The sequence below is a fragment of the Salvelinus namaycush genome, chromosome 3 (assembly GCF_016432855.1).
Source record: "Salvelinus namaycush isolate Seneca chromosome 3, SaNama_1.0, whole genome shotgun sequence".
Classification (NCBI taxonomy): Eukaryota; Metazoa; Chordata; class Actinopteri; order Salmoniformes; family Salmonidae; genus Salvelinus; species Salvelinus namaycush.
This window is the reverse complement of record NC_052309.1, coordinates 34,244,949-34,270,280: the sequence shown is the minus strand read 5'-3', so window position 1 is coordinate 34,270,280 and position 25,332 is coordinate 34,244,949. Positions and strand designations below refer to the sequence as shown.

General features: G+C 40.6%; 3 protein-coding genes and 1 non-coding gene across 6 annotated transcripts; 2 read left to right on the top strand and 2 right to left on the bottom strand.

The window, feature by feature from the left end:
* Window positions 1-3,191: 3,191 nt before the first annotated feature.
* LOC120030632 (cytochrome c oxidase subunit 7B, mitochondrial) lies at window positions 3,192-4,671 on the bottom strand. Of its 2 annotated transcripts, none has more exons than XM_038976068.1 (3): window positions 4,543-4,671; window positions 3,703-3,821; window positions 3,192-3,447 (listed from the first exon to the last, which is right to left on the bottom strand). In XM_038976068.1, exons 1-3 carry the CDS (start codon window positions 4,577-4,579, stop codon window positions 3,364-3,366), a joined length of 240 nt encoding a protein of 79 aa, XP_038831996.1. In that variant the 5' UTR covers window positions 4,580-4,671; the 3' UTR covers window positions 3,192-3,363. The 2 variants fall into 2 exon arrangements, with proteins under 2 accessions (XP_038831996.1, XP_038832004.1); XM_038976076.1 differs by having other exon boundaries at window positions 3,703-3,818; window positions 4,543-4,669.
* A 193-nt stretch (window positions 4,672-4,864) lies between these two features.
* Window positions 4,865-4,975, top strand: trnal-caa. Its single transcript has 2 exons — window positions 4,865-4,902; window positions 4,930-4,975. It is a non-coding gene; the product is annotated as a tRNA-Leu (tRNA).
* Window positions 4,976-10,818: 5,843 nt separating this feature from the next.
* LOC120030623 (membrane-associated progesterone receptor component 1-like) lies at window positions 10,819-13,805 on the bottom strand. Its single transcript, XM_038976056.1, has 3 exons — window positions 13,472-13,805; window positions 12,449-12,604; window positions 10,819-11,805 (listed from the first exon to the last, which is right to left on the bottom strand). Exons 1-3 carry the CDS (start codon window positions 13,764-13,766, stop codon window positions 11,711-11,713), a joined length of 546 nt encoding a protein of 181 aa, XP_038831984.1. The 5' UTR covers window positions 13,767-13,805; the 3' UTR covers window positions 10,819-11,710.
* Window positions 13,806-14,993: 1,188 nt separating this feature from the next.
* Window positions 14,994-21,403, top strand: LOC120030611 (ras-related protein Rab-24-like). Of its 2 annotated transcripts, none has more exons than XM_038976043.1 (9): window positions 14,994-15,373; window positions 16,112-16,304; window positions 16,429-16,497; window positions 16,696-16,774; window positions 17,261-17,328; window positions 17,435-17,534; window positions 17,721-17,771; window positions 17,893-17,952; window positions 18,125-21,403. In XM_038976043.1, the coding sequence occupies exons 2-9, from the start codon at window positions 16,191-16,193 to the stop codon at window positions 18,187-18,189; spliced, it is 606 nt and encodes a 201-aa protein (XP_038831971.1). In that variant the 5' UTR covers window positions 14,994-15,373; window positions 16,112-16,190; the 3' UTR covers window positions 18,190-21,403. The 2 variants fall into 2 exon arrangements, with proteins under 2 accessions (XP_038831971.1, XP_038831967.1); XM_038976039.1 differs by having other exon boundaries at window positions 15,024-15,093.
* The last annotated feature ends 3,929 nt before the right edge of the window (window positions 21,404-25,332 follow it).

Sequence of the window (25,332 nt, the reverse complement as noted above, 5' to 3'; positions counted from 1 at the left end):
GGAGATTGGAGTATCTGTCCATAGGACCACTTTAAGCCGTACACTTCACAGAGCTGGGCTTTACGGAAGAGTGTTAAGAAAAAAGCCAATACTTAAAGAAAAAAATAATCAAGCACGTTTGGTGTTCGCCAAAAGGCATGTGGGAGACTCCCCAAACATATGTAAGAAGGTACTCTGGTCAGATGAGACTAAAATGTAGCTTTTTGGCCATCAAGGATAACGCCATGTCTGGCAAAAACCCAACACCTCTCATCACCCCGAGAACACCATCCAGCATGGTGGTGGCAGCATCATGCTGTGGGGATGTTTTTCCATCGGCAGGGACTGGGAAACTGGTCAGAATTGAAGGATGGCACTAAATACAGGGAAATCATTGAAGGAAATCTGTTTGTCTTCCAGAGATGAGGAAAAATGTATTGGAATGGCCTAGTCAAAGCCCAGACCTCAATCTAATTGGGGGGGGGGGGGGGGGGGGGGGTAGTTATGCACGCTCAAGTTCTGTTTTTTTGTGTGTCTTATTTCTTGTTTGTTTCACAATAAAAAAACATTTTGCATCAACAAAGTGGTAGGCATGTTGTGTAAATCAAATGATACAAACCTCCCAAAAAATATATTTTAATTCCTGGTTGTAAGGCAACTAAATAGGAAAAATGCCAAGGGGAGGTGAATTATTTTGCAAGCCACTGTATAGGGAATCCCCCAATAGCCCTACCTACATTCGAAAACACATTGTTAATCATAATATAGAACAAAATACAACTGATAGCACTGCCTTGGGGAATACCATTGTCAACTCCATTGGCATCAGATAAAATGAATCCTATTTTAACTTGAAGAGCATTTTAAATAAGGCCAAAACCCAGTTATCTCCCACCAATACAACATGGCAGCAACACATGGCAACAGCACATGGTAGCAGACCAAAACCAGGTACAAACATTATTGGGGAGAGACAACAGCACAAAGGGCACGAAGGTAGAGAGAACAATACATCACACAAAGCAGCCACAACTGTCAGTAAGAGGGTCCATGATTGAGATAAAACTGTCCAGTTTGAGTGTTTGTTACAGCTCGTTCCAGTCGCTAGCTGCAGCGAACTGAAAAGATGAGCGACCCAGGGATGTGTGTGCTTTCGGGACATTTAACAGAATGTGACTGGCAGAACAGGTGTTGTATGTGGAGGATGAGGGCTGCAGAAGATATCTCAGGGGGGAGTGAGGTTTTATAAATAAACATCAAGCAGTGGGTCTTGCGGCAGGTAGAGATGACCAGTTTACAGAGTAGTATAGAGTGCAGTGATGTGTCCTATACAGAGCATTGGTGGCAAATTTGATGGCTGAATGGAAAAGAACATCTAGCTGCTGGAGAGCACCTTTACCTGCCGACCTACAAATTACATTGTCGTAATCTAGCATGGGTAGGCTGGTCATCTGAATCAGGGTTTGGAAGCTAGCGTGAAAGAAGAGTGATTACGATAGAGGAAACCAAGTCTAGATTTAACCTTAAAGCCTGCAGCTTTGATATGTGCTGAGAGAAAGACAGTGTACCGTCTAGCCATACTCCCAAGTACTTGTATGAGGTGACTACCTCAAGCTCTAAACCCCTCAGGAGGTAGTAATCACACCTGTGGGGAGAGGCATTCTTCTTACCAAACCACATGACCTGTGGGACAGTTGGAGATTGAATTTGAATATTAAAACAATGTTGCAGATGTCAGAGAGACAGACGGTAAGGTTTATACAAATCTCCGCTGTTAAAACTAAATGTTAGTCTACAAGCAATGTGAGAATGTCTAGATGCTTTTTATAGTGGAGATCAAGTTAACTTCCCTGCCTGGGTTGAGACAGTGGATTGCGCAATCGGATAGAACAGAGTAAATAGGCATTTTACCGTCAGATTTAGCGGGTGGTAATTTGTGGAGTAGACACCGGCTGGAATGCGGTTTTAACCAATCAGCATTCAGGATTAGACCCACCCGTTGTATAAACTAAGTTTACATACTGTACATTTTATACAGTTAGGTAGTGAGCATAGAGCTATACTGGACTGAGCAATGGCTATACAGTCGATATAGCCTACAGTGGATGTAGAAATGTACAGTATCAGAATAGATCTAAATGCAGAAAGATGAACAGAGTGCAAGTGCAGTTATTTTGTGTACAGTTCAGAGATGGCTTGATGTGCAAAAGAATGCATAGTCCTAGTCTGTGCCACATTGCTGTTTGAGGGCCACAGCACGGAGACTGTTCAGGTGGCGGATGGTTTTGGTCATGATTGACCTGAACCGCCTGCCAGAGGAGTTTTTGGAAGAGGGTTCAGCAAAAATCTTTCCTGCATGCTTCCATGCCCCGGAGTCGTGCAGTACCGCGATGGAGGGAAGGTGGCAGCCAATGTATTGGCAACAGATGCACTCTGGCCACCAATGCATGCCCACAATTTTCACCATACAGTTTTTGCTATATGATAATTAACTGTACAATGGAACATTTAAAACGAACAGGGTCGTGTCCATAGATACAGAACAAATAGACTGAACGACTGGCCACCGAACCAATAGAATGAGCGACCAGCAACCCTAGATTTGTTTTGGAACCATCTTGTGGAAGGATTAAATAATGAATAAATTCATCAAAGCGTTAATAAGCGTTAACCCGTTGTATATACCCTCGAAGCCAGTGTTTGTGCCAATATCCTCCAAACACCCAAGCAACAGCACCCTCTCAGTTACATATAGGTCAGGCAATTACGGCATGTCAGAAGTGTTTCCTCCGACACATTGGTGCGGCTGGCTTCCGGGTTAAGTTGTGTCAAGAAGCAGTGTGGCCGGGTTGTGTTTCGGAGGACGCACGGCTCTCGACCTTCGCCTCTCCCGAGTCCTTACGGGAGTTGCAGCGATGGGACAAGACTAACTACCAATTGGAGAAAAAGGGGTGAAAAAAAGTCAGTAGTGACAGGACATGCATCTAAGCCTAAACCTCCTTAGAATCACGTAGAATGACATCCTTAAATACACTGAACATTGACAAATAACATGTGAAAGTATTTTCAGATACACGTCTAAACATTGAGCAGGTATTGTCCATAAAGTTGTTGACTCTTACTTTCCTGATTCCATTTGACAAGTATAGACCCTTCCATTTGAAAAGGTACATGAAAAGGGGACACAGTGTGCTTAAATAAAATAATCAGTCAACGTTTTTAGTTTAAATTTAATGTATATATAGGTAATGCCAGCACGGTAACAAGCTGAAAACGTGTGTATCCATCTGTACAACCAGAATGTTTATATGGATATCTGGGCTAAGGGTTGTGTGGTTGACTGTGGTCTATCTCCACAGGGGAAAAGGGAGCAGCCTCAGTCCATTATTCTTCTACCTCCCTCCATGGTTTAGGCTGGACCTTGCCGACTGGAGACAGATTCCATGTGATGCCGGTTTGTGTCAGTACCTGAAAACGAGGAGACTGAGCATCACAAAACACAACTGATGTGTGTACATAGCAAGTGAATGAATACTCAAGTGAGGATTTCTGTATAAGCACTTTGTGACAACTGCTGATATAAAAAGGGCTTTATAAATACATTTGATGTTGATGCATAGTTTTTAGGGAAGGAATAATACACACAAGACTATACAAATGTATACATTGTTCTTTACCACAAGGTGTTATACAAGAGATGAGCACAAAGAGATTAAAACGTACAAATCCCCAGACAGACACACAGAACGCGAATCCTCCGATCATCAGGCCGGTGCCATACTTGGCATGGAATTCGGGGGAGTGCGTCGAACTGAGCCTCACTTGGCGGGCACCTTGTCCTGCTTTGAATACATAAAACAAAATATAGCTGCATTGTTTGCGCAGGGCACAACATCCACACAGTGAGTGATTATCATTGATTCGGAGGTTATGAGCCCTTGGTTATACTGTTTAACACAGGCGTAAAACAATTAACAGGGTTATGGAACGCAAACTTGTTAGCACCCAGCACTTCTCATCTTCTCCAAAGAGTCGTGGGATGGAATGTCAATGTGACTTCTCCACTGACTATCACGTTGTCATGTTGGATCTTTAGTATCTGACTTTCACTTATGTATTTGTTAGATTTGTATGCTAAACTGGTGCAATACCCAACCTAACGCCTGGCTTTGGGGATGAGGTGACGTGAGTCTAGCTAACTAGTTAGGAGGGAAGTTGACATTGGAAATGACCGTCTGATTGTTCCACTCACTGCCTGCAAGTTAAGCTAACAATGACAAAGTTACAGAATAAAAACAGACATGACAAATCAAGGTAAAGTTAAAAATAAAAAAAGTAAGCAGCTAGCCAACTAGTAGCGCTAGCTTGGCTGCTACATTCACTCAGTCAAAATTACAAGCGCTAAAGACTTGGTAACGTTAGGTAGGCTAGCGAGCTAGCTTCAGACAGCTACTGGTAGCCATGTTGCTAAGCACAGTCACACAATAATTGCTCGTTTACAGAAATGTTCAAACGAACACAAGATGAAGGATCAGATTTCTATAACTTGAAACGATGTCTTACCGGAGACGTTCAGCGCTGCTTTAACAAACCGAAACATGTTGGCTCGACTGGAGGTTCGTGGATACCCTTGAAGAACAAAATGGAAGAACGTTTGCGACAAAATACCGGAAACTATTTAAAAAGCACTCCTACGCTCATGCGCATAACTAACGCTAACTGTGACGAGCGTTTTTTTGTTTTACTGTCGATTGTGGTGCGTAATGCACTATGTTGTAAATAAACAACAATCTATGTAGTTAATAATGCACAAAATAATAATTAACTCAAATTATTGCTGGCTCTAATTTTGAAATACCATTATTTTCCCACGTTTAATATCAGTGTCAGGATGGCCGAGTGGTCTAAGGCGCCAGACTCAAGGATCATCTCCTTCCGTATGAACGGGAATTCTGGTCTCCGAATGGAGGCGTGGGTTCAAATCCCACTTCTGACATATGTTTTACAGGTTCTGTAATTACGTGATAAAATGTTTTACACACTGTAGAGAACTCGGACATGTGATGAGTAAAGTGGTTTAAAATACTAAAGTAAAAATACTTTAAAGTACTACTTTAAGCAGCTTTTTGGGGAATCTGTACTTTACTATTTATATTTTTGACAACTTTTACTTTTACTTCACTACATTCCTAAATAAAGTAATGTACCTTTTACTCAAAACATTTTTCTTGACACCCAAAATGTATCTTTACATTTGGAATGTTATAGCAGGACAGGAAAATGGTCCAATCCAGGCACATGTCAAGAGAACATCCCTGGTCATCCCTACTGCCTCTGATCTGGCGGACTCACTAAACACACATGCTTCACTTGTAAATGATGTCTGAGTGTTGGAGTGTGCCCCTTGCTATCTGTAAATAAATAAAAAATTATGTTTGGTTTGCTTAATATAAGTAATTTGAAATTACTTTTACTTTGAATACTTAGGTATATTTTATCAATTGCATTTACTTTTGATACTTATAGTGCATTCGGAAAGTATTCAGACCCCATGACTTTTTCCACATTTTGTTACTTTTCAGCCTTATTCTAAAATGGATTAAATAAATAAATAATCATCAATTTACACACAATACCCCATAATGACAAAGTGAACGTTTTTTGTTTTTGCAAATGTATTAAAAATAAAAAAAACTGAAGTATTCAGACCTTTTACTATGAGACTTGAAATTGAGCTCAGGTGCATCCTGTTTCCATTGATCATCCTTGAGATGACAACTTGATTTGAGTCCACCTGTGGTAAATTCAATTGATTGGACATGATTTGGAAAGGCACACACCTGCCTATATAAGGTCCCACAGTTGACAGTGCATGTCAGAGGGCAGACGTTTGGAGAAACGATGGCTGAGAAGCTGTCCACGTTTGGTAAATTAGGATAGATAAACGACGATTATTCAATATAGCAAAGTTAATAGATTTGAACAAAGATAAACGAAACGGAGAGGAAATCTGGTGGAGGTGGTTGAGCAACACTGGGCTGTGACTGGAGCAGAGATGGAAGGAAAGGTAGGGAGGTTAGGAGTTGAGGAGGATGGAGTGTAGTGGTGGAGTGGAAAAAGGTGGAGGTACAGTAAGAGTAAAGGTTAAGAAGAGGAAGCCTGAGGAGCCTTTTCAGGTCTTGTCAGAGGAGAGCAGTGATGAGGGAGGTTCGAGTTGCAGTGTTTTACTGAGAGAAGTGGAGTTCAAGGTGTTGGTGAAATTTAAGAATCATGGTGGAGTCACGGCGGTGAGTCTGATCTCGTTGGCTAGGGATTTGGAGAGCAAAGTTGGAGAGGTTGATTGCTAAAGTTCTTCATGATGGAAGTTTAGTGGTGGTGGTGTGTATCAATGCTAAATAGTATAAGGCACTCAAACTCAAGCGGGTATGAAATGTATGGTTGATAATAGCATGCCGGATCAATCTGGACAGAAGTAGGTGAAGGCAGTTATTACTGGAGTTCCAGAAATTGTTAACATGCAAGAAATAAAGGACCATTTAAAGGGAGGCTCTCTTGAGGCAAAGCGCCTCCAGATGACACGAGATGGGAAGAAAGTGGATAGCTTGTCAGTGCTGCTAAACTTTGAGGATCTGTTATTGCCAAGAAAAGTTAGGATTGGGTATATGAGTTACCAAACTCAGCAAAAAAAGAAACGTCCTCTCACTGTCAACTGCGTTTATTTTCAGCAAACTTAACATGTGTAAAACTTTGTATGAACATAAGATTAAACAACTGAGACATAAAGGATCATTAGGACAGCTAAGAGGGAGTATTGGCACCGGTTCTGTGGAAACATAGGCAGGATCACTCCTGTGGGAGAAGTATGGGGGATTATTAAGAGGATGAGGGGTCAGATGAGATTGGGATTTCTCTGTGCTGAAAAGTGGGGAAATTGTTGCAGTGAGAGATACTGAGAAGGCAGACATGTTAGCCCAGGCATTTGTGAAGGTGCACAGCTCAAATAACCTGACAGAAGAGGGGCAACGTGGGAGAGAGAGGGTCAGAGGAGAACAGCCGGGGGTCGTGGATCAGAGAAAGATGGTCGGGGATACATTGAATGGCCCTTTTACGTTGGCTGAGATGAAGAGAGCATTAGCTAAAGCTGGGGTAACATCTCCTGAGAAGGATGAGATGTGTTACATCATGATGGCTCATCTCAGTGTCAATGCAACGGGGAAAGTATTGGGCCTTTTCAATAAGGGGTGGCAGGAAGGGAAACTGTCTGGAAGTTGGAAGCAGGCGGTAGAGATGCCAATACATAAACCTGGGAAAAACCCTAATAGTCCTTCAAGCTATAGGCCGATAGCGTTAACATCTCACGTATGTAAACTTATGGAAAGGATGATAACGGAAAGGCTGACTTACTTTCTGGAGAGTAGAGGACTAATTTCACCAGATCAAAGTGGGTTCAGGAAAGGCAGGGGAATGATGGATCCTGTACTGTGACTTGAGTCAGTCATACGGAAGGGACAGGCAAATAAGGTGGTGGTAGCCATTTTCTTTCATGTAGAGAAGGCTTATGATATGATGTGGAAGGAAGGCCTCCTTATCAAGCTGGATAACATGGGGGTTAGAGGAAGGGTTTTTAACTGGATAAAGGATTTTCTTTTTAGTCGATCAATACAAGAGAGGGTGGGGAGCTCTATGTTAGAAAGCTATGAGGTAGATAATGGTACCCCCCAAGGAAGTGTCATTAGTCCTTTGTTGTTCTCCATTATGAGTGACAATGTATTCTCTCAGGTGAGACCTGATATTGGGAGGTCATTGTTTGCGGATGATGGAGCACTGTGGAAGAGAGGGAGAAATATTACCCATACAGCCATAAGAGTTCAAGAAGCGATTAGTGAAGTTGAGCAGTGGTCCCTCAGGTGGGGCTTCAAGTTTTCAGTTGAGAAAACACAGACTGTGTTTTTTTCTAGAAGGAATGTTGGGGAGGAAATATACTTGAAGTTGTATGGAAGGAATCAGGAGAGGGTGGGAGTGTTTAGGTTCCTGGGGGTCAGGTTTGACACTTGAATGACATGGGAGGAGCATATTAACAGAGTAGTTGTCAATGGAAATAAAATATTGAATGTGATGCGTTGCTTGTCAAGAATGGAGTGGGGGGCAGATAGAATGGCATTGAAAAGGATATATATATATATTAGCGCTGTTAAGGTCATCAATGGATTCTGGAAGTATAGCAGATGGATCAGCCGCTCAGACATCTTTAAAAAGCTCGATGTTATCCAGTCCCAAGCCCTAAGAATATGTTTTGGAGCACTCATGGCCTCCCCGGTGGCAGTGATGCAGGTAGACATAAGGTTACACATACTACAAAAAAGGTACTCCTAGAGTGCTGGGAACATGAACAAAATCTGAGTACAAGCTTTGGGTGGACAGGCAATTGCGTGGCGAGAGAGATGGGGTTGTTTGGGAGGCAGTTTAGTCCCTCTATGGTTCTTCCTGCTATCCCACCTTGGTTTCTCCCTCAGCCAGTGATAGATCTAGGGTTGCTTGAGAGGGTAAGAACTGTTTAGGAAGGAGTAGATTCAGTTGTAAGTGAACATTTAAGAAGACAATACTATGCTTTCTTAAATATATTCACAGATGGAACTAAGGACCCTAAAACTGGGAGGACAGGAGCAGCTTTTAGTGTTCCTGAGTTTAAGGTGGCAGTGACGAAAAGAGCTATGGACCATTTATCTGTTGACATAATGAAGTTGTTGGACATAATATTGGCTGCAGAGTGGGTGGAGGAGGTGAGGGAAGACAGGGTATCATCTGTTCTGACTCCTGTGCAGCGCTAATGAGCTTAAATTCATGTGTGTCTCAGAGCAGACAGGATGTATTGTATGAGGTTTTGCAGTGCTTGTATAGGATGAAAAAGATGGGGGTATTTGTGATGTCCCTCTGTGCACCAGCTCATGTGGGAGTAGAGGGGAATGAGGAGGTGGATGTTATCGCCAAGCAGGCTCTTAAACATCCTAATGTTGAGATGGAATTGTCAATCAGTAAACCAGAGGCCAAGGGATTAATAAGAACAGTGGTTCAAAATAAGTGGCAAGAGTTGTGGAACAGGGAGAGAAAGGGAAGATACCTGTATAAGATTCAGGAAAAGGTGGGGGCAGGGAGGTCCTCAGGCCGAGAGAGAAGGGAGGAAAGGGTATTCACAAGGCTGAGACTGGGACACACAAGGCTAAATAGTACATTGAAAGTGGTGGGGAAACTGACTGTGAGGTGTGATCTGTGATCATTGTCAGGAGTCTGACAGTGGAGGATGTTCTACTTCAGTGCCAGAAATATGCGAGAGAAAGGGAGCGATTGTTATTAGATTTGAGGAGTAATTGGGTTGAAGAGCCAGGATTACGTGAACTGCTGGAGAAATCTTCAGTGGATGTAGTATTTAATTATGGACACCTTCATTGTCTCTGGTCCACACTCCAGTCCAGTTGGTGGCGGTAATGCACCTTAACGTTGGTTGCCAACCGCTGTATAAAATCCACAGAAGAACAAGAAGTGCATGTTAGAGCAAAAACCAAGCCATGAGGTTGAAGGAATTGTGTCGAGGCACAGATCTGGGGAAGAGTACCAAAAAATGTCTGCAGCTTTGAAGGTCCCCAAGAACACAGTGTCCTCTATCGTTCTTAAATGGACAAAGTTTGGAAACACCAAGACTCTTCCTAGAGCTGGCCGCCCGGCCAAACTGAGCAATTGGGGGAGAAGGGCCTTAGTCGGGGAGGTGACCAAGAACCCAATGGTCACTCTGACAGAGCTCCAGAGTTCCTCTGTGGAGATGGGATAAACTTCCAGGACAACTATCTCTGCAGCACTCCATCAATCAGGCCTTTATGGTAGTGGCCAGACGGAAGCCTCTCCTAATTAAAAGGCACATGACAGCCCCCTTGGAGTTTGCCAAAGGGCACCTAAAGACTCTCAGAACATGAGAAACAAGATTGTCTGGTCTGATGAAACCAAGATGGAACTCCTTACGGTGAAGCATGGTGGTGGCAGCGTCATGCTGTGTGGATGTTTTTCAGCCGCAGGGACTGGGAGATTAGTTAGGATCGAGGGAAAGATGAACGCAGCAAAGTACAGAGAGATCCGTGATGAAAACCTGCTCCAGAGCACTCAGGACCTCAGACTGGGCGCGAACATGATCGAACATCTCTGGAAACCTGAAAATAGTTGTGCATTTGCAGGATTTGCAGAGAATAATGGGAGAAGCTCCCCAAATACAGGTGTGTCAAGCTTGTAGCGTCATACCCAAGAAGACTTGAGGCTGTAATCGCTGCAAAAGGTGCTTCAACAAAGTACTTAGTCAAGATATTTTTTTATACATTTGCTTAAATGTCAAAATGTGTTTTTTCTTTGTCATTATGGGATATTGTGTGCATATTGAGGGGGAAAAAACAAATCAACTTTAGAACAAGGCTGTAATGTAACAAAATGTGGAAAAAGTCAAGGGGTCTGAATAGTTTCCGAATGCACTGTAAATATATTTAAAACCAAACACTTTTAGACTTTTACTCAAGTAGTATTTTACTGGGTGATGTTCACTTTTACTTTAGTAATTTTCTATTAAAGGTATCTTCACTTTTACTCAAGTATGACAATTAGAAAATACTTTTTCCAACACTGAGTAAATACTGTTCAGAATTATAGACAAAAAAAACAGCTATTATTTCAGATGAGCTCCATGCACACAATCATGCCCATCATCAATCCAGAGCTTTGTCACTAGTGTGTGCTGAATATATCATGCTCAGGCCCAACATTCATAAACACACAACAACAAAAAACACTGACAAACACCATACACAGGTTGATTAAACATTAGGGTAGATTTATTTATCATATCAAAATATCAGTGTCATGATCACACAAACTAGGACATTCCTTTGTAATGCATTTTGTAGAGTTCCCTTCCTGTGTTTACCAGTATTTGAGTCCAGATTCTGGCCAATTCCAGGGAGTATTTGCCATGGCATACATAATTGGTACAGGAAGCACCTTAGTTCACTTAACATTTTTTATATTTTGTGCTACAGTATGAACATCCTAAAACCTACTTCATCCAGTGCAAGCCCTACACTAGTAGTGTGTGGAATTATCAGACCAATTGTGTTATTATTACAAAGTTATGCTGATAGTGAATGCTAGAGTGAGTATATCAAGCATGATCTTCTCTAACGCATATGAGAAACTAACTGCAGTTCAGTCAGACCGAGTATGTGATTTTTAGCTATGCTTAGTGATGGATAACTCAGAATGGCCAAGTCAGAAATTTTTATAGATACACCAGAGCCAAAAAACAAACAAAAATATTTCTGATGGAATGTTATCTGCTTCTGTGTTGAAAATCTGTGGTCATCTCATGATTACAAAAATGAAATACGTTCATCTCAAGCTACAGTAATAGATCTTCCATCAGCATCTACATGATAATGACTAATACTACCTATATAACTTTACAAAGACACCACAGAATTCAAGAATTATTCAAACCTTAACCAAAAATCCACTAGATTTTTGTAAATTAAGGTCTGTGGCATTTGAAATTAGCATAAGAGGTGATGGTCCATGAAAATGTGATAATACAAAAACCATACAGGAGAAAGCATTTTGTTCAAATGCAGCAACACAAGGCAATATCCATCACATTATCCAGAAAAAAATTAAGGCATCTGAATTTCCCTTGTGTACTTGAGTTCTAGTCCTTCTTTTTGTCCTTGACCTCCTCGTCATCTGTGTACTCGGTAGGTTCTTCTCCAGCTTTCAGAAGTTTGCCGACGTAGTCATACTTTTCTGTGAAAGGCAGGAAGAAGAAGAAAATTACATCGAGTCCCTCAGAGACCTTCACCAGACACAACATCAGAGCCATTATCAAGGACATGGTAATCACTGGGTGGAGAACAGCCTTGGCCCAGAAAGACTCCCATGTGTGGGTTTAAATTCACAGCACTACTCAATGGAATGTAGATGAAAATGTATCAAAAAGATTCATTTTGATGCAAAGTAGTAATACATTATGCCCTGGCATGGCACTATACTATTGCTTGTGATATAGCAAACTCTTCTATTGTTGCCAAGCCATACAACTGAAGAACACAGAGGAGTTGACTAAAGCACAAAAAGACTGGATCACATCAACACTAGCTATGCCCTGAGGCGCAATACAGAAATGGATCTTAAACACCAATCATTCTAAGCCATCAAAACTGTTCGGGGGCATGAAAAACTTGCACTGGGCCATCAATGTAAATAAGAATTTGTTCTTAACTGACTTGCCTAGTTAAATAAAAACATTTTGTTTTCAAAGACTGTTGAGTGGTGTATGTGATGTTCACTGCAAGAGGTTCATTCCGCTTGAGGTAGAAGTAGAAAATACAGTATCAGAATTTAAACCAGTGTTTTGTAGCAACTTCTATCAACTCCTGCATCAACTCACGAGTGAACTGGGTCTCCCATTCGTTGAGGCTCTCTTGCTGCATGGCGTTGAGGTCCGAGAGGTCGTCGTGGGTGTCTTTCAGGGCCTCCTTCTCCAGACAAAACGTGGCCAGGCCCCTGGAGGCATCTTTACCAGCAAACACTCCATAGGGACCCTCTGGAAACCATCACACAGACATAAAGTTTGATTTGAAATTCAGCCAAGTATTTTATGAACTAAAATGTGATTGTGAATAGACAGGTTCTAATAAACTATCAGCGTGTATACATTGGCTGATGACTACCATTTTCTGAAAGTATGCAGTTTTTATTGTGTAAATTAAATTCCACAAGCTCTCCAACAGACATAGCTGTATTCTATGACAGCTTCAGCGATAGCCCCAACAGCAACCCCTTTTTTTTTTTTTTTTTTTTTATAGATGTTGAGGCTGACAGAAGGGTCAGCCTGAATCTGTGAATTGAGAACTAGCATTGCTCTCCAATAGGCCTCAACAAGCCTAACTTTGTGCAACCATCTGGTCTGGCTGAATTTAATTTTAAACCTTTGTGCAAGGCATTCACCTGTGTCAAACTATTTATTTTAAAATGGAATGAAGGCAACTGAAACACAACATCATAAACGAGGAGCAGCAATAAGGGACATAGACTATAATAGACTGAAAATATTGCAATTTATATATATTTTCAGGCAGGGCGTTCCTCAGGAGGGGTTGCGTGACAGTGCAGGATCAATCAACTCGGTGAGAGGTTACATGCCAACTAGGCTGACAACGTCACTAGCAGTTCGCGTGTTGTGAAATTCAAACCTGGGCAAATGATTAATGAATAAGAGAGAGGGGGAGTGGCGTTTTAGAATGGTCGCAGTTACAATGTAACAACTTAGTAATATACACACATACATATAATTAACAAATTTAGAAATAGTCGAAAGACCAGCTTGGCTACAGTTGCGCCAACCATTCTTTTAGGCGGAAATAGCCAAGTCCTTGCTCGACGGACAGCACATGAAAACAAACGTATTTACCTGGCCCGTAGAATTTCTTTCCTCTGGTTACATCGAACACCTTAAAATTGACAGCCATGAGAATTCTTGGATTTTGCAGCCCATCGTACGGTTGCAGCTCCGTTAACGTGAAATCTCTTTTCTTGAGTTTAGGCAGAGGTTCCTCGACCTCGCCCATATCTGCAGGTTTGTCTCCGCGGAAGATTTTGTACAAAAGAAATATACAGAGGCCAAGCAGACTCAAATTCAACGGGGAAGTAAAAATTTCTTGCAAAATTCCTGGATAAATTTCCTCGGCTCCCTCTGTATCAGCCATGTTTGTTTCTCAATGCTTGGTTGGGACTGTACTGGGACATGAGGCTTTTCGAGGGTGGGATCAATGCACCAATCACAGAGACCAAAAAGACACTGTTATGCAGTTTTAACCAATGGGCTTCGTGTTGGAACTGTAGTTTTGAGAAATGTATTACTTAAGAAATAATACCTGAGAACCCGGGAATTATCGTGTGACAACTCACGAGTCCCAACATAAACCATGATCTCATTAACTATGTACTATATGGACAAATAAGCAGAATGTTTTTTATGTAGGCCTACTAATAGCAGAAACTCATTGCACATCGAACGTTGCGACAATGGATGTTCTGATTCCCGGCAGGACACAGCCCTTGGGAGGAGTTGTCACACGATAGATAATACCTATGTTCGGGGGCATTCTTGCATTTATACACCGTTTTTGCCATTACAAAAAAAAGATTGCAGTTTTGAAACTGCAGTAAAAGTGCTGTATCTGCAGTCGACTATGATATTTTGGACTAATTGGACTAATCCTAATTATTCTGCAATTACTGCGTCCAAAATACTTCACTGTAACTGCCGTTATACTGAAAAATTACTGTAGTAAAAAACGGTGTTATTTTGGACGCAGTATTTGCAACATAATGCAGTTAGACTGCACTTTAACTGCAGTTATACTGCATTGTACTGCAGTTATACTGCTCTCTGACTGCAGTCTTTTTTCGTAAGGATGGTAGTAAACTCAGCCTGCACTATTTTAAGAGTGCTGGTCGTTAGTTATTTTCTCATGTTTTGAGCCAGTCCTCAATTCTAATCATTATATTCATTCGACGTCCCTATTCTAAACAAATAATTTAGCTAGCATGTAGCTAGCTAGCAGAGGTTCAATGATGATGAGAGACAAGAACTACAATAAATAATGATCAATGGGCTTTGTGTTGGAACTGTAGTTTTGAGAAATGTACTACATCAATTTGATGCATATTTCACATATTCATCTATTTTATATAAAATGTTCAAAGCATAAATACATTAAAATCAGAATTTTGGGAGCAACTCATATGACCGTAATTCATTGAAGAATGATCATCTTGCCTGGTGAGTAGGGGATGTTTAAAAAAAAAAATCAAACAACATTTAACTGTAATTAAAATTATTTGAACCATTTTGTGTTAAAAATGGGAACTTTGAATACGACGTCATCGTAATGGTGATTAATGACATCACATCCTGTATATTTATTTAACCTTTATTTCTTCTGTACAATGTCTCTCTAAGTAGTTCCCCATAACAAAGCCTCTTGCAAGCTAACGAATGAGGCTGTGCCTGCCAGAAATGCATGTCGAGTAAGATTTGCCATACGATATAACAATGGCATAGACAATATACAGTACATGTTAGGGATCTTTCTGTAGCTTGTAATTTTAGTTTGTAGTACAATTGACGTTGCGTAAGCTGACAACAACAAGAGCAACCTCGAGTGGCTCAAACACTGGCTAGCCAGCTAGTTAGATAGCTAACTGTAACGAAATGTTCACATAAGATTTAGCTTAAATTTAGCTTAGTATAATCCGACTCGGTTCTCATTCTTCAATTTGAACACATTTAGCTGAGTTTGCCAAGCAGGTAAGTGTTTTGGTTTTAGAAAACGTTACCTAGCAAGTCATCATTAGCTAATGTAACGTTTGATGGCAAACGTTGGCTAGCTAGCAAATACTATTGCCACTGTCAACCTAGCTAGCGAACAGTTAATTCGCATTTTGTGTAATCTTTCAGGTCTGCTAATTGTGTGTACCATTTTGTTGATTGTTGAGCTCTCTAACGTTATCGTATTGGTAACATTACGTGTATTTTAACTACCTAGCTACACACCCATGCCCATTTGAACTTCTTGGAAATTGTTGACAGGAGCCACAAATGTAATGACATGAAATGTATGCTGCTCTCTTGGAACAAATTCTGCTGTCGCAATTTATGATACAGTTGCCGTGTTCACATACTAGTCTGAACTAAGAAACTCGGAAATGTCCGACTTGCTAACTGGTTCAATGCAGCACGTGTATAACTACGACCTGTTAGTAAATCGGAAATGTCAGTTTCCTAGTTCCCGACTACCAGATTAACCCGTCATTCTGTTGGTGCTGTGGGTGGCTGCCACCCATTAAATTGAGTGTCACTTCAAATTAAAAATATATATATTTTCAATTGGAGATTACATTAGGGACCAAGCTTGAACAGACAGTTTGATACCACATCTTACAACAGTCTTGTTTCTTCACGCAGCATGGGTTTACAGGCCCATTTTATGAGCTACTTGCTGCTGAATAAAATACGAATCGTATTGTCTCTCTTTCTGTTGCACAGCTTTTCAGCATCCTGGTCTACCCCTCTCCTGCTCCTGCTCCTGCTCCTCCTCTCCTATCTCATCTTGGTCCTGTGCAGTATGACAATGCGTGTGGATGCCAAAGTAGTTATGCTTGGGAAGGAGAGTGTAGGCAAGACCAGCCTTGTAGAGAGATATGTCCACCATCGCTTTCTCGTCGGCCCCTACCAGAACGTGAGTATCAGTTAATTTCCTAGGGCAGTGTGTGATTCCAACTGGATGTGTGGGATGCTCTCTCTGCTTGTGTGTGAAGATTCTTTCTCAATATTTGACTTGCTACATTTTTTTTCTTCGATAGACTATTGGGGCTGCATTCGTTGCCAAACCAATCCAGGTGGGAGACAAGGTGGTTACCCTGGGAATATGGGTGAGTGACGATGACTGATGTCATCCTACATAAAATACAATGGCAAATACATTTGCATGAGTCTCTATATGCTTTATGGCACTGTCTGGTGAATTATAATCCCTGGAAAATAAATTAATGAATCCATCGTAGCCTGATATGGGGTAGCTACTGGCTATGTGTGGATAGACTATAAGTGATTCCTTCTCTGAAACCCAGGACACGGCTGGATCAGAGCGCTACGAGGCTATGAGTAGAATCTACTACAGAGGAGCCAGGGCTGCCATTGTCTGCTATGGTAAATCCTAATCCCCATGGAATGACACTGTCAGTAGCACTCTGTCTAGGTTTATTATTGTTTACTTTTTTGTCATTGTCTACGTTTTATTTTTTATTTTGCTACTATGGAGTTCTTATATCCGAAATGTTTCATTGAGGAAATTCTTGTTGAGAGCAATTAACGTTTCTGCATGTTGTGAATTGTGCTCACGTGTCATGCACTCATATTTCCCACATTGGGGGAATTTTCATGGTTTGGAAAATATCTGATGAGGCATTTACCACAGTTGATGACTCAATTTGTTCTGTTTCTTTTTTAGTTGTAGCTGGTTCTGTTTTTAGTGTGGTTTTTATGGGCTGATTTACATTGCAATAATACTATCTAGTAATAGTAATAGAGAATATTCTAGGTTGAATATACTTTTATAACTATGAAAACATATCATGTTTTAGTCAAGTTTTGTGTTGTCATTGATCTTTATTTGTGTGACTTTCGCTCCTGTAGATTTGACAGACACCAGCAGTTTCCAGCGAGCTAAATTCTGGGTGAAGGAGGTGCAAAACTGTGAAGAGGTTAGAGACCCTTTTAATAAAACACAACTCACTTTCCATGATGGGTATTGCCCTGTATATTATCCTATGTAACTGCTCACAATTTCTTCTATGACCTCCATTGAAGCACTGCAAGATATACCTGTGTGGCACAAAGTTTGACCTGATTGAGAGTGACCGGGGCCTGCGGCAAGTAGACTACCATGATGTTCAGGACTTTGCTGATGGTAAATTGCTATGATAATCATCATCACTAACTCCCACTTTATCATGGAGTCTGAGTGTCTTACCAGACATCAATCAATCAATCAATCAAATCTACTTATAAAGCCCTTTTTACACCGGCAGATTAGTATAAGGACTGGCTGTTTTTGAGTAGTTTATGTTTATTCTTTCAACATTCTCATCTACAGAAATTGGGGCTCAGCATTTTGAAACATCCAGTAAAACAGGCAACAACGTGGGTAAGTGACACCTCATATGGTCAGTTCATTTCAAATCTAGTGTATAGTCTCATAAAACTACATTTCCCAAAAATGCATCAGTGCAGCAGTAGACTCATCTTCTCTTTTAACCACATTCCAGATGAGCTGTTCCAAAAAGTTGCAGAGGACTTTAATAGCATCTCCTTCCAATTCATGACCGGTGAGACTTTGGCTCTCTTCTTAGATATTGCATCTATAGTTTAGCTGTCTGTGTACATTTAGTCTGCAATGGTAGTATTACTGTCATGAATTGTCATTCTCAATCTCTACTGTGGTGAATTATTGCTCTCCTGAATAGGTCTGGTTGACACTTCTCTGCTCTCTCTTTACAGAAGAGACAGGTATTGACTTGGGTCAGAAGAAGGACTCTTATTTCTATTCCTGCTGCCACAATTAAGCCTTTACTGGTAGACAGCGGTCACTTGCCCTAAAACCAACCTGGAAATGTTGGATGGATGCTAGACAGTCCACCTGGAGCCTGTTCATTTAAAATCAGAGAAAGAAAGAGAGGAGTCCAAGCAGTACTGTGTTTTTTTGGTTGCTTTTTTCAGTTGTGCCATAGAAGGCTAAATGCTCACTGCATTTAAAGGAGTGCTCATAATGATTGGACTTCCCCTCTCTCAGGACAAAATACCTGCCACGGGGGATATCGGAATGAAGCAGACAGGGAAATGGCACTTCAACCCCACTTTAAAAAAAAAAAGCCTTGTTTTCCTTAGTGTCTATCAACTCACCTTAATGCCACTACAGACTTCATGCAAACAGAGCAACGGAGCATCGCATACGATCCATTCCCCATTTTTTGCCAAACAAAAATATGTAGAACTATGTGTGACAACTACTCTGTCGCTGCGTTTATGTAGTTGGATAGAAGTGTATAGGGCCATTTAGGGACAGTTCAAAGTTTACTGGGGTGGGGTGGGGTTAGTTTGTCCAACTCGAGGTGTCAGAAAAAAAAATGTACGACCACAAATAACAATAACTGTGTTTAAAAATGTGGATATTGACTTTGCCACTTCAGCATGGTTTTGTGGCACAGTCGATGCACTACGATAAGAGCCGGCTGCAGACAATGCTCAGCTAGCTAGAAATCTAATTTCAAACAGTTTGACACTATAATTATATACAATATATGCAACACATTTTCCACCAATAGGTTTCTGTGCCAATGCACCACACAACCCATAAGCGAAGCATACCCATTTCAGACGCTTCAAGTTCATGGTTAGTGTTTTCAACACCACAATGAAATATACTGTCAATCTCGACAAACAGAACATAGGCCTAGATCCTGCCCTACCTTGCAGGCCTACCCAGTATCGAAAGCTTGGCTTGACAGTCTCCAAATGTCATTACACTTTTTGGTGTTAAACAGATGTCTCTTTCCATTCATCAAATGGCTGCTGCACAGTTTGGATGCTGGAATTACATTTAGGATGAACGTGCGCAGGTAGCCTACAGGATACTTTTGATTAAAACATTGTGACTGGTTGTGTTTATGCCACACATAAAATTCAATACATTTTTAAAAGTTAAATGACAAATATTTAGGCTACATTGAAGCGTTAGGTTCTAGGTGCGTGAGGAATCTCTTGAGGCAGAGCACGTGTTAAGCTTTCCTGAATAACTGGGCCTGCTGGGAGCATATGTGGCCACATTTTTACGACTTGGGAGGATGATGATCTGCGACAGACAATGCATGTCAGTATCAGAACTTAAAATACAGCCAGACTGGCCTGCTACTCTGCCTTTCTATACCTAATAAACAGGCGAGTAGACCCACAAGTGATCCAAATGGAATGAAACATTCAAATCACAGGGCTTTTGCACCATTATTTAAATAACATTTTCACTGCAGTTTATAGCCTAGAGTAGAATTTTGTACTTGAAAACAATAATGCAATATCTCATTGCATTGTGGTGTTATAGGCTAGTCTATGTAGGATAATTGAAACATAATTGTCCCTGAACCAGATGACTAGGGGAGCTTTTTGAGTTGCGTGTCTCATTTCTTCACAGTTCTTTCATGCACAATGACCCACCTGGCCTCTTTGCTGATAGTGAAAATTGGTGCAACTTTGAATGATTTTATCTGTGGTATGATGCTAGTTAGCCTATTGTAGATCTGGACAAATGATCCACCTAGTGCTATTGTCACTATGAATGGTGGATAGAAGGCAGGATAGGCTGGTATACTATACTGACCTGTGGTATAGTAAAAGTTAGCTCACGGAAAAGCATAGTGCATGAGAGAAGTACCAACGCAACTTGATATAAGGGAGGCGCATGCAAGCAGATGAGGACATTTGTCTAGGATGGAAGAAATTATATAGTAAAACCTGCAAAGGGACGAATGTAAACCCGGGAAAAAACGCACTACCCTGTGCCCAATAAAAACAACCCTCCCAAAAGCAAAAATAAATAAATAAAAAACGTTAGACGACACTCCCCTATTTTGGACCTCCCCACCCCAGTAAATCTCGAACTTTCCTTATATAAATGAATTATGCCAATGACATGTATAGCTTTTATCCCATAATCAAATGCCTTGAGTGATTGTGCTTCTTTTTAAGTACTTGATTTCAATGATCATTCTGTGGGTTTTGGGGCTTTAAACTATAGACTATTTTCATTGTCTACTCTAGGTTGCAATGGACTTGCCATTCTATGTACCTGCACATTTATTGTCATGTAACATATATTTTTCTTTTGTCATAAGCTCTGATACAGTTGAACGTATATAGAATGCACCAACACAGGAACAAGTTTATGGGTAAATGTTGTAATAAGAGAGTTACGTCGCCATGGCTAAAAGTACTAGATAATGCCATTGCAATAAGAAACCCTATATACAGACAGCTATGTGTAGCTAATGTACAATTTAATATCCAGCAAGTCACTAACTTAATGTTTTACGGACACCTTATCAAACCGTGGCTGACCATTGTCGTTACTTCACACACAATGGGAAATTTAAACTGTCTGAATGTATTGTTAATGTTTACACTTTGAGACACCTTTGACCTTTTGAGACAGTCTAGCTAATGGCTGATTTTTACTTGATTTTACCAATGTGTGTTCAAATTAGCTTAGTTAGACCTACTATTGAATTTGAGTGCAAAGATAAATGAGAGGAAATACTGAAACCTCACTGAGGTTTTTTCTCAGTCCCACTGAAGTTGTGCATGTAAGAGACTAGTAGTAAGCAGCAGCAATGGGCCCACAGGCTGGTTTTCCCTTGAGTAATGAATCACATATCCATCATTAGCGGTGCATAGCAGGCTCCATTATAGTTTACACACGCAGCATCTTCTATGTTGTCACTCCCCAAGGACGCAGACCTGGTGCCTGAGAAAGAGGGATAGTTCACATATTTCATTTTCTGAATGGTTTACAGGACTCTTGTTATTAGAAGGTGCAATGTGTACAAGCACGAAGCCAGAGTTTGTTTGCAGTCCCACATCTGTCTGAGGCCTTGTAGATAACATGCATATATTTCCAACACTACAGGTCCACAGAGTCTGCTGATATGATCATTCATTGTGTGGACTCCAGTGACTGTGTTTTCTAGCATGTTGTAAATTGGAAAAATAAAGATTCCATTTCTGCAAGTCTCTTTGTTAGTGTGTCTGTGTGACACTTACAGTACATTAGCCTCGTCAACCAGACTGACCGCTGGACACAATATTGTTTAACTTCAGTATATCATATACAGTTGAAGTCGGAAGTTTACATACACTTAGGTTGGAGTCATTAAAACTCGTTTTTTAACCACTCCAGAAATTTCTTGTTAACAAACTATAGTTTTGGCAAGTCGGTTAGGACATCTACTTTGTGCATGACACAAGTAATTTTTCCAACAATTGTTTACAGACAGATTATTCCACTTATAATTCACTGTATCACAATTCCAGTGGGTCAGAAGTTTACATACACTAAGTTGACTGTGCCTTTAAACAGCTTGGAAAATTCCCGAAAATTATGTTATGGCTTTATAAGCTTCTGATAGGCTAATTGGCATAATTTGAGTCAATTGGAGGTGTACCTGTGGATGTATTTCAAGGCCTACCTTCAAATTCAGTGCCTCTGCTTGACATCATGGGAAAATCAAAAGAAATCAGCCAAGATCTCAAAATAATAATTGTAGACCTCCGCAAGTCTGGTTCATCCTTGGGAGCAATTTTCAAATGCCTGAAGGTACCACGTTCATCTGTACAAACAATAGTACACAAGTATAAACACCATGGGACCACGCAGCCGTCATACCGGTCAGGAAGGAGACGCGTTCTGTCTCCTACAGATGAATGTACTTTGGTGCAAAAAGTGTGAATCAATCCCAGAACAACAGCAAAGGACCTTGTGAAGATGCTGGAGGAAACAGGTATAAAATTATCTATATCCACAGTAAAACAAGTCTTATATCGACATAACCTGAAAGGCCGCTCAGCAAGGAAGAAGCCACTGCTACAAAACTGCTATAATAAAGCCAGACTACGGTTTGCAACTGCACATGGGGACAAAGATTGTACTTTTTGGAGAAATGTCCTCTGGTCTGATGAAACAAAAATAGAACTGTTTGGCCATAATGACCATCGTTATGTTTGGAGGAAAATGGGGACGCTTGCAAGCCGAAGAAAACCATCCAAACCATGAAGCACAGGGGTGGTAGCATCATGTTGTGGGGGTACTTTGCTGCAGGAGGGACTGGTGCACTTCACAAAATAGATGGCATCATGAGGCAGGAAAATTATGTGGATATATTGAAGCAACATCTCAAGACATCAGTCAGGAAGTTAAAGCTTGGTCGCAAATGGGTCTTCCAAATGGACATTGACCCCAAGCATACTTCCAAAGTTCTGGCAAAATGGCTTAAGGACAAAAGTCAAGGTATTGGAGTGGCCATTCACAAAGCCCTGACCTCAATCCTATAGAACAATTGTGGGCAGAACTGATAAAGCGTGTGCGAGCAATGAGGCCTACAAACCTGACTCAGTTACACCAGCTCTGTCAGGAGGAATGGACCAAAATGTACCTAACATTGTGGGAAGCTTGTGGAAGGCTACCTGAAACGTTTGACCCAAGTTAAACAATTTAAAGGCAATGCTACCAAATACTAATTGAGTGTATGTAAACTTCTGACCCACTGGGAATGTGATGAAAGAAATAAAATCTGAAATAAATAATTCTCTCTATTATTCAGACATTTCACATTCTTAAAATAAAGTGGTGATCCTAACTGACCTAAAACAGGGAATTTTTACTAGGATTAAATGTCAGGAATTGTGAAAAACTGAGTTTAAATGTATTTGGCTGAGGTCTATGTAAACTTCTGACTTTAACTGTATGTGAGGTGAAACAGGGGTGAGCACAGCGGTCAGTTTTATTAACAAGGCTAACAGTACACTGAGCAACTGCTAAAGCCAGTTGCTATAACATAAGCACCTCTAATGTGGATTATTATCTACCCCAGCCCAATGCAATCATTTGTTAATTGTTATTACAGTAAGATTGCGTTTAACTTAAATGTACCTTCTGAAAAATAACAATACAAACTCGGGCCAAAATCATAATGCCAAAAACAGTTGGAGAAAAACGTTCAGATCATGTAATTGCAACTTAGCTTTTTCTTTATTATGTACAAAGAAATACAACACCTTTCAATCTCCTCACAAGGCAGAAGGATATTATTGAACTCTCAACAGTTACATTTTGAACAGATGAATTACACATGTCTGAATAAGGCAGAGAGGGAAGGGAGTCCGAAGCTAAGAAGCAAGAAAGCAAAAAAACAAACAACCTTTGTTACATGTGTATGAATGTATATAAACAGTGATACAGCCTCCCAACTCTTTGTGCATTATCAGACAACCCTTCAAAGAGGACGGAGGGGTAACTGACAATGTAGAAAAAGTTATACAGCTCATTATCGTATCACAAGTTCCAAAGTACTGTGGTGATAGTTGGGAGTTTCATCTCCCTACTCTTCCGATTTCTGACTCATGTGATGTGACCAGAAATGACCCTCGACCTCCTCATACTGTGCTATCATAGCCTACTATTATCTGCTTGATGACTGTGATATTGTTACAGCAATATAAAGTGTTATTTAACACATCTGTTGACAGCAGCTCAACCAACAACCAATATGTATTAAAGTTGAAGTGATCTTGTTTGTTGGACAGGTTGATGACAGAGCTGAGACCAGAGAACGCATATCTTCTGGCTCTAGACTTATTTGAAGGTCATGTTTTTTTCATTAATCATATTTAGCTTTTATATACAAATGTTATGTATATACATATTACATACGATTTTGGAAGGACAGGCACAAATATTCTTCCAACAGATGTATTAATCAGTTAGGATCTTATATCTGTGTTGTTAAAAATCGTATTTGTTTTAGTGCTATTAAAATACAATTATGAGTTACTGTATAACCTCTGGGTGAAGATGTTCAAGTCAGGCCATGACGATGGTGCCTGTATCTCTATATTGGAGCAACAGCAGTGGGCACCATGGCAACCTTCACAGTACAGTATATGGATAAGAAGGGACCGAACTGTTTCCTACATTTTTCAAATCGTTAAAAAAACTGGTTGGATTTCTATTCAAATGTAAGAAATTGCACATCTTTGCACGATGAATTAAAACTAAGCCAGTTAAGTTTTAATACATAAAAGCTGCTAGAGATACTTCGACATGACTAAAGTTACAAAATTGGGCGATATTAAGCACTACAAATATTGCTTATTGTAAAGGCATGATATACAAGCTTCAGAAATGGAAACACAACATTCCCATAACAGGGAAATGGCAAATCCACTTCATTCTGTTCTATGGCCCTCCAGAATCAACTTCACCTCCCTTCTTTCACAGAAACCCCAAAACTGATTGACTCAATTGAAAAGGCATAAGTAAAGATGAAAAACGGACACAACAAAGACAGCGAGACAGAGACAAGCTTCAAGAGGGACAAAACACATAGCAGAGACAAACATACTGTAGTGAAAGCATTTTAGCAGGGGAACACACCAGATCTGTCATTTTTAGTGCTAAACCAAAGGCAGGAGTATAGCCTTTCAAATAGGAAGTATGGATGATATAAAGAGACACAGCAATGCCACTACTATAAATCAGTCCCGTCTTAATTTGTGCGTTATAAAGTTCTACATAAATACGTCATAGAGAGTATAATTCACACACAAGAGCTAGCTATCTTAGTGATAAGGTTACGTCAAGCAGCTTACTCAACAGCTGAGTACAATGGCACTTTCACATTGAAGGTTCAGTTCAGTTTCTAGACAAAGCTCCACCATGTGAGGAAGCTTGTGTTCAAAGACCTACAGTACAGCCAACTGCACTCAAACAGATATCAGTACAGAAGAGCTAATGGCGATGCAATGCCAGGGTTAGGGGGGAACGCAAAGTGCTGTCATGGATTAGGATCTGGGCATGTTCAATATCAAGCCATCTCCTTGATGTACTACCCACATGTACTAACTAAGCCATTTGACTGTATGTGTATTGTCTAGGTGTCTGT

What these genes read in the sequence shown, in the direction of transcription:
- LOC120030632 (XM_038976068.1), bottom strand. Translation starts at nt 4,579, where the DNA reads ATGTTTCGGTTTGTTAAAGCAGCGCTGAACGTCTCCG. An exon ending in AGCAGCGCTGAACGTCTCCG is followed by an intron (nt 3,822 to 4,542) that starts GTAAGACATCGT and finishes ATGTATTCAAAG; the next exon opens with CAGGACAAGGTGCCCGCCAA. An exon ending in GTGTGTCTGTCTGGGGATTT is followed by an intron (nt 3,448 to 3,702) that starts GTACGTTTTAAT and finishes CCTCGTTTTCAG; the next exon opens with GTACTGACACAAACCGGCAT.
- LOC120030611 (XM_038976039.1), top strand. Translation starts at nt 15,062, where the DNA reads ATGAGGCTGTGCCTGCCAGAAATGCATGTCGA. An exon ending in CTGCCAGAAATGCATGTCGA is followed by an intron (nt 15,094 to 16,111) that starts GTAAGATTTGCC and finishes TCTGTTGCACAG; the next exon opens with CTTTTCAGCATCCTGGTCTA. An exon ending in AGGTGCAAAACTGTGAAGAG is followed by an intron (nt 17,329 to 17,434) that starts GTTAGAGACCCT and finishes CCTCCATTGAAG; the next exon opens with CACTGCAAGATATACCTGTG.
- LOC120030623 (XM_038976056.1), bottom strand. Translation starts at nt 13,766, where the DNA reads ATGGCTGATACAGAGGGAGCCGAGGAAATTTATCCAGGAATTTTGCAA. An exon ending in AAAGAAATTCTACGGGCCAG is followed by an intron (nt 12,605 to 13,471) that starts GTAAATACGTTT and finishes GATGGTTTCCAG; the next exon opens with AGGGTCCCTATGGAGTGTTT. An exon ending in ATGGGAGACCCAGTTCACTC is followed by an intron (nt 11,806 to 12,448) that starts GTGAGTTGATGC and finishes TGCCTTTCACAG; the next exon opens with AAAAGTATGACTACGTCGGC.